The sequence below is a fragment of the Hypanus sabinus genome, chromosome 19, assembly GCF_030144855.1.
Source record: "Hypanus sabinus isolate sHypSab1 chromosome 19, sHypSab1.hap1, whole genome shotgun sequence".
NCBI classification, from domain to species: Eukaryota; Metazoa; Chordata; class Chondrichthyes; order Myliobatiformes; family Dasyatidae; genus Hypanus; species Hypanus sabinus.
Window position 1 is genome coordinate 8,957,804 of NC_082724.1, and position 24,302 is coordinate 8,982,105.

The 24,302-nt window shown below is 43.0% G+C and overlaps 1 protein-coding gene across 1 annotated transcript in view; it reads right to left on the reverse strand.

Moving 5' to 3' along the window:
• The window catches only part of col7a1 (collagen, type VII, alpha 1), a 320,662-nt gene that overhangs the window by 241,341 nt on the left and 55,019 nt on the right, over positions 1-24,302 (reverse strand). Inside the window, exons 7-12 of the mRNA XM_059943970.1 lie at positions 22,334-22,497; positions 18,059-18,188; positions 12,929-13,048; positions 3,221-3,376; positions 2,940-3,059; positions 2,564-2,710 (exon numbers count right to left, since the gene is read on the reverse strand). Coding sequence (XP_059799953.1) covers positions 2,564-2,710; positions 2,940-3,059; positions 3,221-3,376; positions 12,929-13,048; positions 18,059-18,188; positions 22,334-22,497 — 837 coding nt within the window. The remainder of the gene's footprint in view (positions 1-2,563; positions 2,711-2,939; positions 3,060-3,220; positions 3,377-12,928; positions 13,049-18,058; positions 18,189-22,333; positions 22,498-24,302) is intronic.

Below are 24,302 nucleotides of genomic sequence, written 5' to 3' on the forward strand. Positions count from 1 at the left end.
CATTGCTTTGACCCATTAGCTTTCCTCTCATTGGACGGTAAGCTGCCCAGTCATTGCTTTGACCCATTAGCTTTCCTCTCATTGGACGGTAAGCTGCCCAGTCATTGCCTTGACCCATTAGCTTTCCTCTCATTGGAGGGTAAGCTGCCCAGTTATTGCCTTGACCCATTAGCTTTCCTCTCATTGGAGGGTAAGCTGCCCACTCATTGCTTTGACCCATTAGCTTTCTTTTCATTGGAGAATAAGCTGCCCAGTTATTGCCTTGACCCATTAGCTTTCTTCTCATTGGAGGGTAAGCTGCCCAGTTATTGCCTTGACCCATTAGCTTTCCTCTCATTGGAGGGTAAGCTGCCCACTCATTGCTTTGACCCATTAGCTTTCTTTTCATTGGAGAATAAGCTGCCCAGTCATTGCCTTGACCCATTAGCTTTCCTCTCATTGGACGGTAAGCTGCCCACTCATTGTCGGTGTCTCTCCAATTGTTTCCTCTTGGATTGAATACCAAGGCCAAAGAAACAGAGGCTTTTGCATTTCCTGGTCTGTAATCTGCAGTTTATTATCTTTCATTATGCTCCAAACTAATGTTGTTTTGGCAGCACAGCTATAGGTACCTCTAAATAAAGATTTATATGCAATGGAAGTACAAAGCTCCTGTGGTTACTTTGAAAGGAAATGAATTGCCCCGGAGGTCAAGGGACACTTTGATGTTGATGAATTGTGTGTTTTGTTTTGGACGGGATCTGGGAGTTGCAGTCAAGTCTAGTGTTATTTTTTTATTGACACTCAGTGTGGAATTGGCCCTCCCGACCCTCTGAGCACCATCGCCAAGCGATCCCCTGATTTCATCCTGGCCTAGTCACGGGACAATTTACAACGACCAACTAACCTACCAACCCATACATCTTTGGACTGTGGGAGGAAACCCACGCAATCGTGGGGAGAACGTTACAAACTCCTTACAGGCGATGGCGGATATTGAACCCCGGTCGCTGGTACTGTAAAGCATTGTGCTAACCACTACACCACCGTGCTACGTTCTCATTGCCCCTGAGAAGGCGGTGGTTGTGGGCTAACTTCAATCACTCCATAGTCTGGGGGAAGATACTCACACAGTGATTTCTACGGATGTACAGAAAACATTCTGACTGGAAACATCACCGACTAGTATGGGGGTACCAACGCACAGAATCAGGAAAAACTTCAGAGAATTGTAAACTCTGCCAGGCCTTCATTTTTAAAAAAAATCCTATTTACCTCTCCACTTGCCCCTCCAGGGAGTCCTGGCTTTAATCTTGCAATCCTTTTCCCAGACAGGAATGTATCTAAACTGAAGTATTTAAAGGCCACCCATCACTTCCTAGTTGTGACCCAGATCCTGGGCCTCGGTATGATGTGAGAAAGTGTTTAGCAGAGTGACCAGCCATCCTGGATCAGTCAGGAGCTTACAGAAACTGAAGACTCATCCTCAAGTTTATCAGCAGCCCGGGTGAAAAATCATAGAGGCATTGACAAAACAAATGCATCTTCAAACCAAGTAAAACTGGTTTCTCGTTCACCATCACAAAAGTGAAGTGCAGTGGAAAGCATTCTGACTGGTGGCATCACTGCCTGGTATGGAAGCTCTGACGCACTGGATCACAAGGGGCTGCAGAAGGCTGTAGACTCCATCATGAGCACAACCCTCCCCACCTTCAAGGTCAACTTCAACAGATGGTGTCTCGAGAAGGACCCTCACAATCTGGGACATGCCCTACTCTTGTTACTATTTAGAGGGAGGAGGTACAGGAGCCAGATGACCCACACTCAATGCTTTAGGAGCAGCTTCTTCCTTTCTGCCATCAGATTTCTGAATGGCTCATGAACACTACCTTGCTGTTCCTCTCTCTCGTCTCCATCTCTCTCCCTTTCCTTCTCCATCTCTCTCCCTTTCCTTCTCCATCTCTCTCTCTTGCTCTCTCACGCACCTCTCTCTCTCTCTCTCTCTCAACTACACCCTCTCTCTCGCTCTCTCAACCCCTTTCACCCCCATTTCCCTTTCTTCCTCCCTTAAAGTAATCAGTTATTATGTATTACACAACACTGCTGTCACAAAACAACAAATTTCATGACATATTTCAGTTTTAATAAATATGATTCTGAGATGGAAAGAAATAATTTTTGACTGTCAAAAATCCTTGACTACTGAAAAGTCACAAAATAAAATGCTGGCAGAACTCAGCAGGCCAGGCAGCATCTCTGGGAAAGAGTACAGTCGATGTTTTGGGCCGAGACCCTTCAGCAGGACTGCTTTTTTCTCCCCCATAGATGCTGCCTGGCCTGCTGATTTCCTCCAGCATTTTGTCTTTGTTGCTTGGATTCCCAGCATCTGCAGATTTTCTCTTGCTAACGGAAAGCCACTTTGCTTTTTGAGTGGCTGGGAGGGGGGAAATTGCAAGGAAAGGTGTAATAGCAAAGGACGTTGATGTGGAGATGGCGAGTCAGAGTTGGAAACACCTGGAACACACAAATATCAGCTGTTGTGTTTGCGGCTGATGCAGTCTTAACTTTCAGGTGCAACTGGTACCTGTTTTCATTCTCGTACTGGCAGAAGGTCCTTCTGTTCTTCCATATAGCGCAACTAATGTTACTGTGTAATCAGTATTTGGCAGCAGACCTTGAATTTGGTAAAATTCGGTGGAAGGATTGAGGGTGACTGTCAAAACATCTCTTCCTGAATAGAGACAGAATGAGAAATGTCAAGCAAAGTGGAGCAGACATTTATCTACTGTTAAACAATATGCAATAATGTTTTGCCTGGAGAGATTCCAAACCGAGAGCTAATTGCATGAATGGTTGAACACCCCTGGTAGAGCTGTGCGTTTGATTAATGCGGGTTTTACCAGATAATCACTATGGTCTCACAAGCCAATCTCTTCGGATGCCTGGTCAGATGTTCTCACCTGCAGAAGGTCCCCACTTCAGTAGGTAACCTGTGGCTCCTCTCACGCCTCGCCACCTGATCTCCGCAGTCTGGGGAGTCACATTTTGAACGGTCAGTGCTTGTACCGGTTTCAGAGCCACTGAAAGCACAAAAAAAGAGTCCGTATTATTTTAATTAACAAGCCAGCCCTCGAATTGCCTTAAGGAGTACAAAGTCTCCCTGTGTTGGAGTCTCTGAGAGTGTACCCGATGCTTACTGAGATCCCCCAGGTCGTGGTGTCTACCCCTCAGAGGTACTTACATGTCCTTCCACTGATGGAAGACGGCAGTGTTCTGTTGCCCGGGTGTATGGGCTGAATGGTGATGACGTATTCAGTATTTGGCAGCAGCTCCTCGAGAGTGAAGGAGGCTGAGTTCGCACTCAGGGCCTTCTCTTTCAGCTGGTTATCTGCATCTCCTGAAAGCAGAGGTGGGAGAATTGTCAGTGGACATCTAATTTCATCTTAGGGTGAATTAAATCAATTTCACCTCTGTATTGGAAGTCTACAGGAGGACTTCGAATAACGGAGTGGGCAAAATGGCAGATGGTGCACAGTGTAGGGAGGTGTATGGACAGGCACTTTGGTAAAAGGACCCAGCACGCTAAGCAATGCTCGCTGCCCTCTCCGGGATAATGGTTCCCACATGCTCTTTAATCTGACCAGGATCTTGTTCCTTTAAAATTTACTGGGTTCACAGGGAAATTTATTCTAATAATGTTCTGACATGTCAGTCCATAGCCTCCTCTTTTTAATCTAGTGTCGTCCCCCTTCTTTTTCAGTCCTGAAGAAGGTTCTCGGCTCAAAACGCTGACTGTTTATTCATATCCATAGATGCTGCCTGACCTGCTGCATTCTTCCTGCATTTTGTTGGAGTTGCTTTGGATTTCCGGTGTTGACAGGCTTTCTTGTGTTTAACATTATAACACTGTACAACATCGAGAAAGGTGAGTTATATGTGTGTCGAGCTGTTAATATTGCGATAACTTCCAAAACCCCTGAAAATCCAAAAACCAGAACCACCGTCCCTAAATCCACTGCATTATTGGAATTTTAATCCACTGTGTTGTCAGCTTTTATTTTAAAACCAAAATACTGAAGATGATGAGAATTTGTAAGAAAACATGAAGTGATGGAAGTAGACAGCAGACGAGGCAGTGTCTGTGGAGGTCTGAAAGATTATCTCTGACTTTCTCTTCACAGCCTTTTAAAGATTCGCCTTATATGTCACACGTACATCGAAACATACAGTGAAATGCGCCGCTTGGCGTCAATGACCAAGACGGCTCGAGATTGTGCTGGGGGAGTGTCGCCATGCTTCTGGCAGCAACACGGCATGCCCACTCCTCACTAACCCTAACCATATGTCTTTTGGAACGTAAGCAGAAACTGGATCACCCAGGGGAAACCCACGTAGGTAGGGGGAGGGGAAGGAGGATAGCTGTCAGGTGATAGGTGAAGCCAGGTGGGTAGGAAAGGTAAAGGGCTGGAGGACAATGGTGGAAATCGAACCCCAGTCAATGACCATTCACTGTGAAGCAATGCACTGACTGCTAGTTACCATGCCACCCATTGTATTATAACAACATGGAAATGGGTCCTTGAACCAAATCAATCCATGCTAAACAAGATTTCCATTTAAGCTCGGTCCCATTTGCTTGTGTTTGGACCATAACCCCCTTAACCAGGGGTTCCTGCCCTTGTTTTATGACATGGACCACTATCTTTAACTAAGGGGTCATGTAATGTCCAAATACCTTCTGAATGCCGTTAATGTACCTGCCTCTACCACATCCCTCTGCAGATCGAGCCAGATGCAAACCACCCCCGAATGAAAAAAGGTTGCCCCTCAGATTTCCATTAAATCTTTCCCCTCTAATCTTTTCAAGTTCAAAGTAAATTTTATCAAAGTACATATATATCAGCATATACAAAGCTGAGAGTAATTTTCTTGCAAAAATACTTAACAAATCTATAGATTAATAACTATATCAGAATCAGTGGAAGATCACCCAACCAGGACATTGAACCAGAGCGCAGAAGACACCAAACTGTGCAAATGCAAAAAATCTTATACCTATGCGCTCCAGTTCTTGATCCCCCAACCCTGGAAAATAAGTTTCTGTGTATTCATCCTATCTATACCCCTCAGGATTTTGTACGCCTCTGTAAGATCACCCCACGTTCTCCTCTTCTGCAATAAGTCCTGAAGAAGGGTTTTGACACAAAACATCGAATGTTTATTCATTTCCGTAAATGCTGCCTGACTTGCTGAGTTCCTCCAGCATTTATGTGTGTGTTGTTTTGGATTTCCAGCATCTGCAGAAGTTCTTGTGTTTATGAAAAATAATTCCAACCTGCTCAGTCTCTCCCCACAACATCACTCAAATCTCGGCAACATCTCTTTCTAGTTCTTTTTCCCAGCTTAATGGCTTCTTTCCAGTTCTGCCTGCTCCAGCACTGACATGTTAATTAGGCGTGCCAAATTGTGAGTCAACCTGTAATTAAATGCTGCTTCGCTTGCTGAAATCTGATTCGATTCCGGCCGAGAAACTGAACACAGCAAGCGTGGTGATGGAGGTTTGATTCCTGCCGCTGTCTGTAAGGAGTTTGTACGTTTTCCCCGTGACCGTGTGAGTTTCCTCCAGGGGCTCTGGCTTTCTCCCACATTCGAAGACACACAGTTAGGGTTAGTGAATTGTGGGCATGCTGGAAGAATAGTGACACTTGCGGGCTGCCCAGTATATTCCTCGCTGATTTGAATCGAAGCAAGCTATGCATTTTACTGTCTGTTTTGATGTTTCAATGTACATGTGAGAAATAAAGCTAATATTTATCTCTTTTTTCAATATTCATCCATGAGTACCTTAGTGAATGTTCAGGCATCTACCAACAGCTGAGATAAAACATTTTCAATGTCGTGCACAAGTTTCACCTTTTAAGTATAGGCTCAAAGTTTTTCCTTTTATCGTCACATCTGACATCTCCTTTGAAGTAAAATCTAGTTATAAAGTAAATGTCCTGAAGGCCACACAAGCAAATCAGAGCAGGAGTAGTTTTGTTTGGATACATCACTGCCGACACCAGCATTTATCATCCATCCTTGATTGTCCCTGGGCGAGTGTGCCAACCATATTGGATGGTCTGGAGCCACATGTAAGCCAGGCAGACAAAGATGTCAGGGCGTCTTTCCTTAAGGAGCATTAGTGAACCATATGGGCTTTGACAATGTGATATGAAACAGATAACGCTGGGAAAAGTTAGCAGGTCAGACAGCATCCGTGGAAAAAGGAACAGTTAACGTTTCAGGTCGAAGATGCTTCCTCAGAGCTGAGAAAGAAAGCAAGCAAAAATTTGACAAACCACCGAAGGAATGCAGGACCAGCTTTGGAGGAGGGAAAGGGATGGTTGACATTTCAAGTTGAACTGGATTTGGGGAGATGGCCAATGCAAAGAGGTGAGGGGAAGGGGTCGAGCAAGAGCTGACAGGTGAGAGGTGGATCTAGGTGAGGCCACGTGACAGGCAGAAGGAGGGCTGTGGCTGCACAGTGTATCCCACTTCCAAAATTTAGTTCCATCAAACAATGATCTTCAGTGGAACCCTGTGTCAGGAGAAAGTAGAGCAGTGACCAAATTGAGGAGATTTGGTATGCCACCAGAGAGCTTTACTAACTTCTACAGATGTACAATGGAGAGCGTTCTGCCTGGTTCCATCACTGCCTCATAGGGAAGCCCCAATACACAGGTTTGAAAGAGGCTGCAGAGGGTTGTATACTCAGCTAGTTCCATCATTGGCATATCATTCCCCACCATGGACACCGTGGCAGCTGGTGCAATGCCATTACAGCTCAGTGCAGAGATTAATTCCAGCGCCATTCTGTAAAGAGACTCTAGAAATCCGGCCCATGGAATGCATGGGCTTTCCCTGGGTGTTCTCATTTCCTTCCACAGTTTAAAGATGCATGGGGTAGGTTACTAAGTCGTTGTTAATTTGCCCATGATTCGGCTAGGGTAAAATCAAAGTTTGAGGATTGCTGGTACAGCCTGGCCCAAAGGACTGGAAGGGACAACTCCACACTCTATCACTAAATAAATCCATAACCAGCAAGGATATTTTCAAGAAGGCAGCACTCATCATTAAGGATCCACACCATTCAGGACATGCCCTCTTCTCATTACTACCATCAGGGAGGAGGTACAGGAGACTGAAGGCACACACTCAATGATTCAGGAACAGCTTCATCCCCTCTGTCGGATTTCTGAACAGACAATGAACCCATGAACACTCACTATTTGCATTTAGCACTATTTCAGAACAACAAAGACAACAAATTTCACGACATATGCCAGTAATATTAAACCTGATTCAGATTCTATTTAGCAAACACGAGGAAATCTGCAGATGCTGGAAATTCAAACAAAACACACAAAATGCTGGTGGAACACAGCAGGCCAGGCAGCATCTATAGGGAGAAACACTGTCGACATTTCGGGCCGAGACCCTTCATGAAGGGTCTCGCCCCGAAATGTCGACAGTGCTTCTCCCTATAGATGCTGCCTAGTCTGCTGTGTTCCACCAGCATTTTGTGTGTTACCTGATTCTATTTAGTTATTTTTGTAACTTATAGCAATTTTTAAAGTTTTGTACTGTAACTACTGCTTTAAAACAGCAACACGTGTCTGTGATAATGAACCTGATCCTAATTCTGAATTCCTAATACCTGAACAGCTTTCATGATGAAAGACAACAACAGGAGCACGATCGCAGGAAAGCAGCATCTGCCATCAAGGACTCCTGCCACCCAAGACATGCTCTCTTCCTTCTGCTGCCACCAAGTAGAAGGTACAGGAGCCTCAGCACCCTCACCACGAGGTTCAGGAACAGTTACCTCCTCTTAGCCATCAGGTCCATGAACCAGTGCAGATAACTTCACTAAACTTCACTTGCCTCATCACTGGCTTGTTCCCACAATTTATGGACTCACGTTCAAGGACTCTTTATCTCGTGTTCTTGAAATTTATTGATTATTTATTTATTATTATTATTTCTTTTTTTCTTGTGCACAGCTTCAAAGTTCAAAGTAAATATTTTTATCAAAGTACAGTTATGTCACCATATACTACCCTGAGATTAATTTTCTTGAGGTCATATTCAGTAAATCTATAGAGTAATAACCATAACAGGATCAATGGAAGACTGCCCAACAGGGCGGTCAGAGTGCAGAAGACAGCAAACTGTGCAAATGCAAACAGTTTGTTGTCTATTGCACATTGATTGTTTCTCCATCCGCATGGGTGTAGTGTTTCATTGATTCTATTATTCTTCTTGGATTTACTGAGGATGTCCACAAGAAATCAAATCTCAGGTTTGTATATGGTGACATCTATGTACTTTGATAATAAACTTTGAACTTTAATAGACTTTGAAATATCTACCCCTTTATGTTTCAAAACAGCTCAACCCACAATAAAGGTTTAATTCCATACTAACATATTAATGTTTACAAAATGTTTCCTTTCTTAATTTCAGAACCTGTCCCACAAAGTTTTGGCTTTCAACAAACCACAATAAACTTCACCTCAGATCTGTGGTTCGATAGCACCAACACAATCTCCCTAAATCCTCATCAGATTCATCTGCACCCCCAGGGAGAGCATCTTAACACCAGGAAGCACTTCAAAAAAGTAAAATAAATATTGGTAACCTACTGTTTGAAATCCTAGAATCCTACAACAGTGGAAGATAAAACTTTGGTTTGGCCACATTTGGAGTAAAGTGTGCAGTACCCACCAGGTTCAGGAACAGTTATTACCCCTCAGTCATCAGGCTCTTGAACCAAAGGGGTTAATTTCACTCAACTTCACTTGCCCCATCATTGAAATGCTCTCAGAACCAATGGACTCACTTTCAAGGACTCTTCATTTATATTTTTATTTATTTATTATTAATATTTCTTCTTTTTTATTTGCACAGTTTGTTGTCTTCTACACTCCGGTTGAATGCCCAAAAGGATGCAATCTTTCATTGATCTGGTATTGGTTATATTTAATAGTTGAGTATGCCCTCAAGAAAATGTATCTCAGGATTGTATATGGTGACATTTATGTACTTTAATAATAAAATTTACTTTGAACATTGAATTCTGCTTGCCCTTCACTGAAAGGACAAGGAGGCTTTGGAAAGAGTTCAGAAAAGGTTTGCCAGGATTCTGCCTGGATTAGGGAGGGTATGAGTTGTAAGAAGAGGCAAGGCAAATTTGGGTTGTTTTCAATGGAACATCTGAGGCTGAGAGGAGACCTGATGGAAGCTTACAATGTAGTTCAGTTTCTCTCACCCTTGGAATGATACACCCTTGTATCATTCACAAACTCTTAGGTGAGCCTTGGTACTCAGCAAAAGTTGGTTCAGGGTTAAAGGTGATTGGCAGTTGTCCTATAGATGTTGGTAGTGGAGGCTGGAGATCTGACAGGGATTATGGAGCCTCTAAAACAAAACACTAGCCTTTGGACAAAATACTAGCTTTTCCTAAAAAATACCAAAAAATTTTACACCTTTAGGGACAGCGAGCAAATTGTCAACCAAGCAACATAAGGAGGAAAGCAAGTTAACGCAAGAATAGCATTGAAAGGCAGGATTGAGAGCAAGCAACAAGTTCTGGGATACAATAAGTGGGTTGGATGAGGCCTTTCAAGACACCCCAAAGATTGAACATCAAAGTAGTTCTTGACACAAATAACAGTTCTTGGCTAATAAATAAGCAATGTTAATGGTATCTTTGCAATTTAGCCCCTGTATCCCTCCATGCCCTGACTAATCAAGGATCTATCAAATCCTGCCTTAAATATACTCATTGATGGCCCCCACAACTGCCTGTGGCATCAAATTTCACAGATTCACCACTCTCTCCTTATCTCATGTTCTCAATACTTACTTATTGATTATTATCTTCCTTTTCTAATTGCAGTTTGTTGTCTTTGCACTCTGGTTGAACATCCTTGTTCCTTTTTAGTTATTATTCTATAGAGTATGTCCATAAGAAAACAAATCTCAAGGTTGTACATGGTGACATATATGTACTTCGATAATAAATTTACTTTGAACTTTGAAGTAGGTTTAAAGTCAACACATTATTGTGGGTCAAAGGTTCTGTACTGTTCTGTATTCTATGTTCTAAGTTCAAGCCAGCACCAATAAATTGCAGACTATTTTCACACTGCTCAGACATGCCAGGATGACTTCTTGTTTTACAAGTGAGCATTACACCTTCCTGCGGCAGTTTGCATACTTGGAACGTGAAAAGGCAGTGCGAGGGCTTATTTAAGATGCCCGCCTCTCCCCTGCACCCGTACACCGCGCAGTGGCTGGCGTGCAGCCTCCGCTGCTTTATGCATTTCGCATTTCCTTTGGGACAGTGTCGGTCTGAGACACACCCACCGCACACCAAACAATAATCCAAGTTTCCTGAAAGCAGCAGCCATGGCTCCGGGCCATCATTCCACAGAGCTCAAAAGAAGACATTAGGTTTTCCAGCCCTTCCTATTTTTTCCTCCAATCATTCAAAATCCAAAGCCCGAAGCTACATTAGTGAAAGGTCGCTTCATCAGTACCTGCACGGAGTGAAAGATGATCCAACCCGATTTGTAGTCTCGCTTATCCCCCAGAGGAAAAAGTTTTTTTCTGAGGAACAATAGCCACTGACACATATTACACCAAGTAGAACACGAAGTGGAAGACGCCACAGCAAGAAGGGTCAAGGTCAGGGTCACGTTGGAAAGTGGCCAACCTTCTCTGCTGACCCATCCAATAAAGTGTGTGGGGGGTGGTGTTTAATGCATCTACTCAGGCTCCAGAAATTCTCACAGACTATCCCTGAATAAAGAATCCCTACTCCTTATTCCATAGGACTTAGAACACTACTTCACAGTACATGATGTTGTGCTGACCTTATAGCCTACTTGCAGACCAATCTAAATCTCCCCTCCTTCATAACCCTCCATTTTTCTATTATCCATGTATGTAAGAGTGCCTAAAATGCCCCTAATGTATCTGCCTCTACCACCACCCCCAGTAGCGCATTTCACTCACTTGCCATTCTCTGCAAAACAACCTACCCCTGACATCCCCCCTATATTTTTTCCAATCATCTTTAAATTATGTCCCCTCATATTAGACTTCCTGGCCCGGGAAAAGCAAGCTGGTAGTCTTGTCTCTTATCATCTTGTACACCTCATTCAAGTCACCTCACACTTCTGTGCTCCAAAGAGAAAAGCCCAAGCACACTCAACCATCCCAGATTAGACGTAAAAACGTAGAACTGAAAATATAGGACGTTACAGCACAGTACAGGCCCTTCAGCCCACAATGTTGTGCCAACCCTTTAACCTACTTCAAGATCAATCTAAAGCTTCCTTGCTACATAGTCCTCCATTTTTCTTTCGTCCCGGTGCCTATCTCAGAGTCTCTTAAATGTCATTAACGCATCTGCCTCTACTACCACCCCTGGTAGCACATTTCAATCATGGACCGCTCTCTGTGGAAATAACATACCTCTGACATTCCTCCTTATATTTCCTTCCAATCACCTTAAAATTACACCCCTTTGTGTTAACCATTTATTGTATTAGTCACTTCCACCCTGGGGAAAAGTCTTTGATCTGTCCACTTGATCTATGCCTCTTATCTCAATCAAGTCATCTCTCATCCTCCTTCACTCCAACGAGAAAAGCCCTAGTTCACTCATCCTCCCCTCATAAAACAAGCTCTCTAATCCAGGCATCATCCTGGTAAAACTCCTCTGCAGCCTCTCTAGAACTTCCACATCCTTCCTACAATGAGGTGACCAGAACTCAACATTCCTGCTCTGAATACACCGGTGTCGCCGCAGAGTTAAGTGTTGTGCAGTTAAGTGCCTTGCTCAAGGACACAACAGGCTGCCTTAGCTGAGGCTCAAACTAGCAACCTTCAGATCACTAGACCAACGCCTTAACCACTTGGCCTCACACCACACTCCTAGTCCCTATGTCCCAGTTTAAACACCTGCTTCATGCCCCATTCCTGCCCCATCCCCAAGCATATATATTCAGAGGCCACTTTATTAGGGACCTGCAATACCTAATAAAGTGGCCTCTGATTGAACGCTTGTGGTCTTCTGCTGCTATGGCCCATTCACTTCAAGGTTTGATGTGTTACCTGTCCTTGTACCATCACCCAGAATAAACACTCCCTGTCCAGATAATCTACGCAACATGAAGATGTAGAAACGAAAAGAGTTCCAAGTACAACAAGTCTGGGCAACTCCTTTACCCTTTAACACGTACAAACAAGCTGGATGAACTCAGCAGGACTTTCTTCAGTCCTGACAAAGGGTCTCGGCCGGAAACGTTGACTGATCATTTCAACGGATGCTGCCCGACCTGCTGAGTTTATCCAGCTTGTTTGTACGTGTTAATTTGACCACAGCATCTGCAGTGTACTTTGTGCCCTTTACCTTTTAGTTTTCCAACCAACACTTTTCATTACTTTTCATTACTATTTTTATTTTGGGTTTTTTTTGTACTACTTATTTTAATTTAACTTTTTAATAGACATGCATATGCTTACTGTAACTCCATATTTATTTATCATGCATTGCATTGGACTGCTGCTGTAAAATTAACAAATTTCACGACATAAGCCAGTGATAGTAAACTTGATTCTAATTCTGATTCTGAAGAGGAATGAAGTAGCTTTAGCACCTTTAGCTGCCAAAGTGGTCGCATCCCACTGAACATTAATGCAAACACCTGAAGAATGCAAACCTTCTTCAGACACGTTCTTTTCTAAAGTAATTTTGCTTTTAATCCAAATATTCAGAACAGAAGTTGTTCCTTTGAAATTTACTCTGCCTTCCTCCTCCCTGAAGCCACCAAGGAGAAAAAACAAATATACACAATGGGCAGTTGTACACACTGCATAGCAACCTTCCTCTTACCTCTGCGCTTGAAGGTCAGCCGGTACCCTTGGACAGGGAAGATGGGCGGTCTCCACGCCAAGCGCAGTGAGAAGTGTCCAGCCGTGGCGACGCGGAAGTTCAGTGTTCCCGGCATGACCTCTGAAAGAGATGCATGTTTAAACAACAATGAAGGCTACAGGTTTATAGGTTAAGGGTAAAAGCTGAAATGTTTCAGGGGAACGTGAGGGGTATTTCTTCACCCAGATGGTGGTGCCATCTGCCAGTGGAAGTGGTTGGCGCAGGTTCGGGATTGCAACACTTAAGAGAAGTTTGGATAGGTACGTGGATAGGAGTGCTGTGGATGGCTATGGTCCAGGTGTGGGTCAATGGGACTAGGCAGAGTAACAGTTTAGCAGGAACTAGATGACCTGGTTCTGTGTCATAGTACCCTATGGCTATGACTTTAATACCCCAAAGTGCCTGTTTCTGTACCCTATGATTCTATCACATAGTGTAAGTTGTAGATGGGTGGTGGGGTAGAGATACATCTCTACCAAAGCAGGTGTAAAGTGCTCCTTCCCACCATTAACCTACAGGTCACTCTTGGGCAAGGTGTGGCACCTGCTTAGCCCCCTAATCAGGGTCACGTAAAGCCATGGGAGCAGGTAGAGGATGGTCGTATGAGCAGCTGGTGCAGATCAGAAGACATGGTTATACAACCCTTGAGAACAGGCACTCAATCTCTGAAGAGTATTGATTACGGCTGGGGTCACACTTCTTGTAAAGACACTGCACAGAAGAAGGCAATGGCAAGCCATTTCTGTAGAAACATTTGCCAAGAACAATCATGGAAGGACCACGTTCGCCCATGTCATATGACATGGCACATAATGATCATGACGATAATTTGGAGAACCCCCTCTCCTGATCCCTTTACAACTAGCTGTATAAATAGAGATGCCATTTATAGCTATATAGCTTGCTATATGCACAGTGGCTACTCTATGAGGTTAATGCCAGATGGGCAAATTGCTCACAAGAGGAGGGGGTTGATGAAGATTACTGGAAATCAGATCTGAGATAAAACAGAATGTTTTGGAAACACTCAGCAGATCAGATGGCATAAGATCTTCTGTGAAGGGTGCAGAAAAGACACCAGGATTCAGGGGATTGAGTTCTAGAGAAATAGAGTGTTCTAGGACTCTAAGATTTAAATCTAATGACAATGAAGGTGCGGTGATAAGTCAGGATGGTGGTACGACTTGCAAGGAGCATGAAAGCGGTGCTGTTTCCATGTGGTATCATAGGCCGGGTGTTTGGGCCATGTTGTCGGACGACTCTAGCCAAGTAACTGTTGTAGCTACTATACACTGTAGCCACTGTGTGTTTGTGGCAAAGGGAAGGAGTATTCAGGGTGGTTGATTGGATTAAGTGGTTTGGTTTGTCAAAGTCAAAGTATGTTTAGCTGCTTTTTGTAAATTCTATTGCATTGCTTTATTTTCCTACATACGCCTGCAAGGAAATCAATCTCCAGGGATTCCGGTTAATTGGGCCATTGGCTAACCAGGGTAGAAGCCACTTATTTGAGACAACTCTTCAAGAGCAAAAACTAAATGAGAAAATAGTCAGGATTCCCTTTGTTTATTTGGGACACTACGCCTCTTAATTGGGACAGGAAGCTGTTGCTGAATGGTTTCTCACTAGCATCAGCTGCACGCACGCCATGTGGTCGTTAGGCAATACGTTATGTTTATAGTGAACAATTTTTAAATAGCATAGGTTGTGTGTGTTTATGTTCACAAAGTAATGACTTTTGACACTGATAGTTGGCGAGAAATAAGCGTAAGGCAATTCAGAACTGTTTTGCATACTGTAGTAGTTTTGATAGTGTTCGAATTTGTTTGGTATTTCATTTAAATACATAACCTGTTACTCAGTTAAACAGGAGTTTGTCTGTTTTTTATACCTTTTGAACTATTTCCATGAAACTTTGGCTAGCTAGGGCAGCTACCTAATTGGGCCAAAGTGCACTGGTCCCAAAGTGTTCCAATTAACTGTAATCCACTGTGTATAGTAATATTTTTGTACCGTTATGTCCGCAGCCCCCTCCTTTGTGAGAATCGCAAGAGCATTAGTTGAGGGGGGGGGGGGTCACAGGAAATGGGAGAGAGAGAGACGTGCCGAATACCGCGTTCCACCGGGATGCAAAACAAGGCGACATTGACTATTGTCTCATGGAGACCACGTGTAAAGCCCTCGGGCAAAGTGGGCTGGTTGAGAGAGAGATTGCATCATCCCAACCTGATTGACACCTGCGACCCCATGAGGAAGTATAAAGGAGGGTCTGGGGGGGGGGGGGGACAACCTCTTCAGACGCACCAAGAAGACACGATAGCGATCCCGTCATAGCGGGAAGCCATTTTGAAGGAAGCCACGTGCATTAGATTCTGGGCCTGGAATCTGTGGCTGGAATCACGGAAAACCACTTTTAACTAACATCGGGGGGAGCCCGCTCCCCTGATTCAATGGATTTGCTTCATAAAGACCCAGGCAAGTTTTCCTTTTCTCACCAATCTCTCTCTCTCTCTCCAACACATGACACCCAGCGATTCCCAAAAGGCTGAAGCCTGCAGACTTCTAAGTGACTTTTATATTTCCAAAGGACAATATATTTTCCCCTAGACAACAGTAGAGCTTATTTCTTAATGATGATTATTACTATACCCGCGCTTTAGATTGAGTATTGATGACGTATATTATCTGAATGTTTGTATTAACCTTACTTTTGTGCCCCTTTATAAATAAAAACGTTTGAAAATAGTGCCATCAGGCTTCAATGGACCTCTCTATCTTTGCTGGTGAATGATCCAGTTACAGGATACGTAACAGTACTCATTTTGAAAATAAATTTACTTTGAACTTGGAGGGGATACTTGATGAGCCGATGCACAGTTTGGGAGGTGATGTAGGTTTTCTGATGTTTGTTTTCTGTGTACGTCTAACAAATAGACCTGAGCTTGTCGAGGCAGAATGCTCATACATTTTAAGTAACTCTGGACTAGGGATTCAAAGTCAAAGGCGAGTTTATTGTCACCTGCAAAAGTGCAACGAAAAAGTTACTTGCAGCAGCGTCACAGGTACAGATCTGTAATGAGAGAGCTACGGATGGGGATGACCCCAAGTGCAGAGAAATACCTAGAATTAACTCAGACTTGAAATAAACAGGACAACACAAACAAAACCCAAAGGCGAAATTACAAACAGTAGTACGAGAAATGGAACTCCTATGATTGAGCACAGAGTGCTCAGCACGAGCCCTTTAAGTATAGACATTCCATGAAAGTATGTGGCAGGCAATAATCGACAGCCTGAGTCTTAAAGGGGACGTGAGGGTGATGGGCAGATGGAGTGGGTGGAGAAGGGAAAACTAGTAAGGTGATGGGGGGCTGGGGTGGGAGTAGGAAGAACTGGGTAGATCAGGAACTGGCAGACAGTAATTGGCAGTCTGACTGTTAAAGGGACAATGGCTGCGAGCCATACTCTGGGGAACTGGAGTGCCAAAACACAGGTGCCTGCTGCTGTTCAAGTTGGGACCATGACACAGATCATCGGAGTATCTCTTTATGTACATACAAGCAGTCCATGTATATAAGCTAATAGAAACATAGAAAACCTACAGCACAATACAGGCCCTTTGGCCCACAAAGTTGTGCCAAACAAGTCCCTACCTTAGAAATTACTGGGCTTACCTATAGCTCTCTATTTTTCTAAGCTCCATGTACCTATCCAAAAGTTTCTTAAAAGACTCTATCATATCCGCCTCCACCACCATTGCCGGCAACCCATTCCAAGCACTCACCACTCTCTGAGTAAAAAACTTACCCCTGACATCTCCTCCGTACCTACTCCCTAGCACCTTAAACCCTGTGCCCTCTTGTGGCAACCATTTCCACCCTAATCTTGTGTATTTATATTCATAGTGTTTTTTTAATGCTGCATGGGATCCAGAGTAACAATCATTTACACTTGTGTAGTGATGAATGACAATGAAAAATCTTGATTCGTATCATACGAGGAATGTTTGATGGCTCTGGGCCTCTATTCACTGGAATTCAGAAGAATGGTGGGAAGGGGGGAAATCTCATTGATACCTATCGAATATTGAAAGGCCTGGACAGAGTTGATGTGGAAAGGATGTTTCCTATGGTGGGGGAGTCTAAGAGCAGAGGACACAACCTCAAAATAGATGGGTGTCCTTTTAGAATGGAGATGAGGAGGAATTTTTTAGCCAGAGAGGATTGCCACAGCATCTGTGAAGTTCATTGCCACAGCATCTGTGGAGGCCAAGTCATTTAAGGCAGAGGTTGATAGATCCCTGAATAGCCAAGGCATGAAGAGATATGGAGAGAAGGCAGGAGATTGGGGCTGAGAGAGAAAATGGATCAGCCATGATGAAATGGTGGAGCAGACTTGATGGGCCAAATGGCCTAATTCTGCTCCTATATCTCATGGTCTGAAAAGCAATATTTACAAGGGATACATAGACATAAGTAATACCCAGGATCAATGTTCCCTCCAATTTGTAATGACCAATGTGTGCAAAAATTTAGTGCTGTTCAATTTTTTGCCCAGTGACAACAGGTGCGCACTGAGGTTATATGTAGAGGTATTCACTTAACAGCTAGCAAAACACTGTCAATAAGAACTTTGATCTCCTCTGAGTTTCCCCATTTTTGCTCTCAGTCATCTGCACACTCACAAAACATAGGTAGCGGGCCTGTAGCGGGTAATGAAGGATTATCTTATGGAGGTTTTGCCATACCATCCGTTTGTGATTTGTATGCTAAATGACGCTTTAAAAAGCCAAGTCCTGGGAACATCACCCAGGATGCTGTCAATGATCTTGAGACCTGTCAGGGCTACATTCATCCAGACAAGCAGAGGTTAATCCACCCCACTTCTGCCTCATGCCTTGTTGATGGGGTGAAGCTTTTTGCATGTCACTCACTGCAGGATACCCAGCCTCCAGCTAGCTCAGAGAATGGTGGGCACATCCAACAGTCACTGGAATTGATCCCATCATATCAGATATCACAGGACGGAGAGGGGAAAACGTTCAGCAAGTGTAGATAGCAAGATCTCCATATCAGATCAGTTCACGGTACTTACTGGTCCTCCCCTTGCCTGAAGTAGACTCCCCAATGCTGTTGGTGTACTGAGCAATCACTGTCACCAGATACTCCGTCGCAGGCTTCAGCCCTTGCAAAAGGGCCAAGTTTTCATTTGCTCCAATGGTAATCTGTTCAAGAATCAACACAGATCAACTTTGTTCACCATATACATGTACAAATATTGGAAACTTGCCGTGGTGTGTTGGCATGACATGCAACCAAAAAAGAAATCAACATTCAACAACTATATAAATAAAGAATTATAGAAACACAGAAACATAGAAAACCTCCAGCACAATACAGGTCCTTTGGCCCACAAAGCTGTGCCGAACATGTCCTTACCTTAGAACTGCCTAGGCTTACCCATAGCCCTCTATTTTTCTAAGCTCCACGTTCCCATCCAGGAGTCTCCTTAAAGACCTTATCATTCCCTCCACCACTGCCACTGGCAGCCCATTCCACGCACTCACCACTCTCTGAGTAAAAAAACTTACCCCTGACATCTCCTCTGTACCTACTTCCAAGCACCTTAAAACTGTGCCCTCTTGTTGTTAGCCATTTCAGCCCTGGGAGAAAGCCTCTGACTATCCACACAATCAATGCCTCTCATTATCTTGTACATCTCTATCACCTCTCATCCTCCGTCACTCCGAGGAGAAAAGGCCGAGTTTACTCAACCTATTCTCATAAGGCATGCCCCCCAATCCATGCAACAGCCTGGTAAATCTCCTCTGCACCCTTTCTACAGTTTCCACATCCTTCCTGTAGTGAGGCGCCCAGAACTGAGCACAGTACTCCAAGTGGGGTCTGACCAGGGTCCTATATAGCTGCAACATACCTCTCAGCTCTTAAACTCAATCCCATGATTGATGAAGGCCAATTATATAAAAAATAAACTTAAAGGTTAAAGTATGGATAAGGAGGAAAATTAGCATAAGTGCATAAAAAGCATCAGGTGCTCACAATGTGAACAGCATTATAAAAGGTGTTATAACATGTTAACAGAGCAGTGCAGTGACAGAGGTAATAAAAAGGGTGGTGAAGGCTAACTAGAATTGTCGATCAGATTAACTGCCTGGGGGAAAATTCTTTAAAGAAGGTGTGATGTTTTAGTTTTAATTGCCCTAGAGAGCAGGTGGTGGATGGCCGTATGAGCAGCTGGTGCACATCACAAGTCTTGGTTATGCATCCACTGATGGTGAGCAGACTCTGAAGAGTATTGATAATGGATGAGGTCTCCCATCTTGTGAAGACACTGTCCAGAAGAAAGCAATGGCAAACCACTTCTGTAGAAACATTTTCCAAGAGCAGTCATGGTCAAAGAAAGACCATGGTTGCCTATTGGCATACAACATGGCACGTACTGAATGAACGATTTTTTTTTAGGAAAACCCTATTTGCTGGGTGGTTAGTGTCTGCAATATTTCCCGTCTGCTTCATTGCCCTGGACACATGCAAGTCCTGCAGTGAAGGTAGACTGCAGCCAATGTTTTTCAGCTGATCTGAACAAGCCCCATGGTTAGTAAAAGCCAACCTCACTACAATATTCCTGCCTTATTTGTCAGTGTTCCAACTAGAATTGGAATATTATTGTCACATGCACAGAGATATAGTGGAAAAACTTCTCTTGCATACTGTCTGTACAGATCAAATCATAACACAGTGCATTGAGGTAGAACAAGGTAGAACAACAGTCATGCAAAATAAAGTGTAACAGCTACAGAGAAAGTGTAGTTCAGGTAGACCAATAAGGTGCAAAATCATAACAAGGTTGATTGTGAGGTCAAGAGTCCTTATCATTAAGAGGTCTGTTCAAGAGTCTGACAACAGCAGTTTGAGCCTGTTGGTACGTGTTTAAAGGCTTTAGTATCTTCTGCCCGATGGCCTAGGGGAGAAGAGAGAACGTCCAGGGTGGGTAGGGTCTTTGATTATTCTAGCTGCTTTACTGAGGCAGCAAGAAGTGTATACGTAGTCCATAAATGAGAGACTCTGGAGAGTTTTCTGTCCACTTGATCTACACCTTTGTGAAATCATCTAATTAAAGACTTAATCCTCTTATGTCTATAAAACCTGTAGTTTCTACAACCGAGAAGGTCAATGGGTTTTGGAGCAAACGTGAAGGGGCAGAAAAGATGCAAAGATGTTTGCAATTATTGGGGGCTGAAATTAAGATTGGAAGTCTTTTGTTGAAGCAAAACATTCAATGAAGAATGAAGTGGAAGACAGGACAATGATGGCTTTGAGATGGTGACTCAGTGTTGTTTCAGAGAGGACTCAAGATTATGCCTCAGAATTAGGTTTTTTATCACTACCTCCAAGAGGATCACAACCTTGTCCTTGGGTTCGGAGGCTTGTGTATCTCAGTGACCTGGAGAGCTATGCTAGCTGGAGTCAGGGCTTTACGTAGAGTCACCTATGCCAAACAGGTCAAAGGGTAGAGGACAGACTAAGAATGGTCCACCGGTCTTCCAGGTTTGGGGGTTCAGCACAGGGCTAACAACCCTGACTGATCAAACAAAATTGTTGCAGAAACAGCAATGAAGGATCCTTCTACATCTGGGTATTCCTGAGTCTCCACCCAGGACTTGCATGACTGACAGTGGTGAAAACCGAGAGGAAGCTGCTGACATGATGAAGGAAGCCCTGAACACCACCAGAGATGGAGGACCTTCATTGCTGCCCTAAAAGCCAGAAGTGTAATGAACAGTATCTTATTATCATGGACATAGGTTGTGAAAATTGCTGTTTCGTGACATCAGTACTGAGCAATACAGTAAAAACTATAAGGTACAATTACAAATATAAATAAGTAAGTCGTACAAAAAGGGAGCTAAATAGTGAGGTAGCATTCATGGGCTAATGGACAATTCAGAAACCTGGTAGTGGAAGTGAAAAAGCTGTCCTAAAATGTTGAGTGTGTGTCTTTAGGCTTCTGTACCCCCTCCCTGACGCTGGTAATGAGAAGAGAACACGTCCTGAGCGGTGTGGGTCCTTAATCGTGTTTGCTGCCTTCTTGAGGCATCACCTTCCGCAGATGTCCCTGTGCTGGGGAGTCGAGTGCCCATGAGTTTACAACTCTCTGTCTGGTGCAGTGGCAACTCCATACCAGACCGTAGAATATTTAGAATGTTCTCCACTAACATCTGTTGAAATTTGCTAGTGTATTTGGTGACATATCAAATCCCCTCAAACTGTGAATGAAATACAGCCCCTGCTGTGCTGTATTCCCTTACACTCAGTGGCCACGTTATTAGGTACACCTGTACACCAGCTCGTTACTACAAATATCTAATCAGTCAATCCACTCAGTGCATAAAAGCATGCTAACATGGTCAAAACATTCAGTTGTTGTTCAGACCAAACATCAGAATGGGGAAGAAATGTGATCCAAGTGACTTTGACTGTGAATAATTGCTGGTGCCAGATGGGGTGGTTTGAGTATCTGAAAAACTGCTGACCTCTTGGGGTTTTCATACACAATAGTCTCTAGAGTTTATAGAGAATGGTGCAAAAATTAAAAACCATCCAGTGAGTGAAGATGCCTTGTTAATAAGGGAGTTCAGAGGAGAACGGGCAGACTAATTCAAGCTGACAGGAAGGTGACTAATTCAAATACCACACAACAGATACAACAGTATCTGAATATACAACATGCTTGTCCTTAAAATGAATGGGCTACAACAACAAAGAACCACAAACGTACACTCAGTGGCCACTTTATTAGGCACAGGACATACGTAATAAAATGGCCACTTGTTGTATTTCTATCACTCTGCTTTCTATCTCGTGTTTTCTCCCTTCTCTAGTTCTGAGGCATTACCTCGGTTCTTTCCCCATCATCTAATTTCTAAATGGACAATGACTGTTGTTCAGTCATTTTAGTCGAACCCTACTCTTCATGACCTCATAGGGTTTTCATGGCAAGATACGGAGTAGGTTGGGACCAGGCTGGGTTTGAACTCGGAACCATCTGCCTTGAAGTCCAGTGCTGATGCCACGACACCACCAGCCAGCCCCATCAATACTACCTCATTATTCTTTCCTCTCTTTTTGTACTATTTCATTAATTTAATTTTTATATCTACTTTAAATGGTAATTTATAATTTTTATTGATTATTATTTATCGCAATGTACTTCTGCCACATTACAACAAATTTCACGACGTACATCGGTGTTATTAATCCTGGTTCTGATTCTGAGTATCTCCAGTATTTCCCACTTGTACTCGTACCTTTGGTCTGGAGGCGCATGCTGTCAATGTACAATGCTCACCTCTTGGAGTTCAGCTGTGATCGGAAAACCCAGTGCATTGAGAGGAGTGTATTGGATTTTATATCCCGTCACAGGTCCCACAGCTGCAGTCCAGCGAATCTGCATCGATTCAAAACTTCTGTCACTGAAGATCAGATTAGAGGGGCCCCCGGGCACTTGGGTAGCTAAGAGAAACAGCAATTAAACAATTTCAAAATTGGACACAAATTGATAGCCTTTTAAAATTACAGTCAATATACATTACCACTCATAAGCATACATCCTTCATATTGGAAAATAGAGAGGTTCTGGCCAACATGGATAACATCCCTCACCTTAACAGTGAACTTCTCCACAACCTACAGACTTACTCTCGAGGACTTTACACCTCATGTTCTCAACATTATTTATTTACTTTTATTATTTTCATGGTGTGTCTTCTTTTGCATGTTGGTTGTTTGTCAGTCTTTCATTATGTATAATTTTTCATAAATTCTAATGTAATTCTGTACTTGCCTGTAAATGCCTGCAAGTAAATGAATCTCTGGGTGCAGGAGCCATGTATATATTTCCTGTCTGTTTTGTATTTTGTGTTGCGTGTTTATTATGGGTATCTGTCGGGTGGGGTTGGGATGAGGTAACTTCGAAGAGTATAGTGGCAAAATCACACTTTGTCTTTAGTTCAGTTTTCAGTCTGATTAGAACAGGGGATAGGTTGAGGGAATAATTTTCTTTAAGAACATTTCACTTAGTTACTATCATGGCAAAACTGATCCAAGTTGATCCAAAACCAATGCAAAACAATTGCCACATGCCTGCGATCTCAGACGGAGCTGTTATACTTACACGATGCACCTATAGCTCCGATGATTGCTCCAAAGAGTCAGACTCCCTGTTCTTATCCTTTATTAGCAAGCGTACAATTAAGTATTATTGAGTGTTATCTCAGTGGTCAGTAAAGACATGGCCTCCGTGGTCCCAAACTACAAACTGATATGAATTAAGTAGGAATGTGTGATTTATTCCCTTTGCTTTTACCATGCTCCCATTAATGTAACTAATCACCATAATACACAAAATAAACACACAGTACAGGACTCATGGCTCCGGCAGTTATATTTCAATATGCTAATTACCTTTGAATATGCTCAGACCGCTTATTTGTTATATTATTAGTTTTAGTTTCATTAATTTTTTATCATTACAAGATTGTTCACCTTTGCAGGTTTCTTAATAAAAGATCGAACATACTTTCTGTGACTTAGAATTTCATTACGTATTGGAATGCATCATACAGTGTCAAACTCCCGTGCTTAGTCTCTGTGTGGTTTTGGTTTGTTTTAAAGTATCCGCAACATCAAGGTAGTATATACTATATAATTTATGAAAAATTATACATATACAAACTATCCATCACTTAGGATAATTTAGGAGCTTTGTAGTAATTTGTTTCGCTGTGTGATGAACTGAGATGGAGGCTATGAGCCTACTCCAGCTGCTCCAGATCTATTGACTCATTTTGGTTCAGAATGCTGTTGCTTACTTTTACTGTTTGCATGATTTGTGTCTTTTTTTTCCCTTTCTCTGCACTTTGGGCGTTGGACTTTCTTTTAACTTGGGTGCTTTCTGGTTTCGTGCTTGGTGGCTGCTTGTAAGCAGATGAATCTCAAGGTTGTATGATTTATACGCACTTTGATAATAAATGCACTTTGAATTTTGATCCTTCATCATCCCTGGTTATGCCTTCTTCTCTACCATCAGATAGGAATTACAAGATCTAAAAGACCTACACGTAATGATTCAGGAACAGTTCCTTCCCCTTGCTGTCAGAATTCTGAATGGTTCATGAACCCATGAACACCACAATATGTATAATTTTTCATAAATTATGCTGTATTTTCCTGTAAATACCTGCAAGAAAATGAACCTCAGGATGGGATATGGTGACATTTACATACTATGAGCACCTTATACAGGATCCATTTGAAGT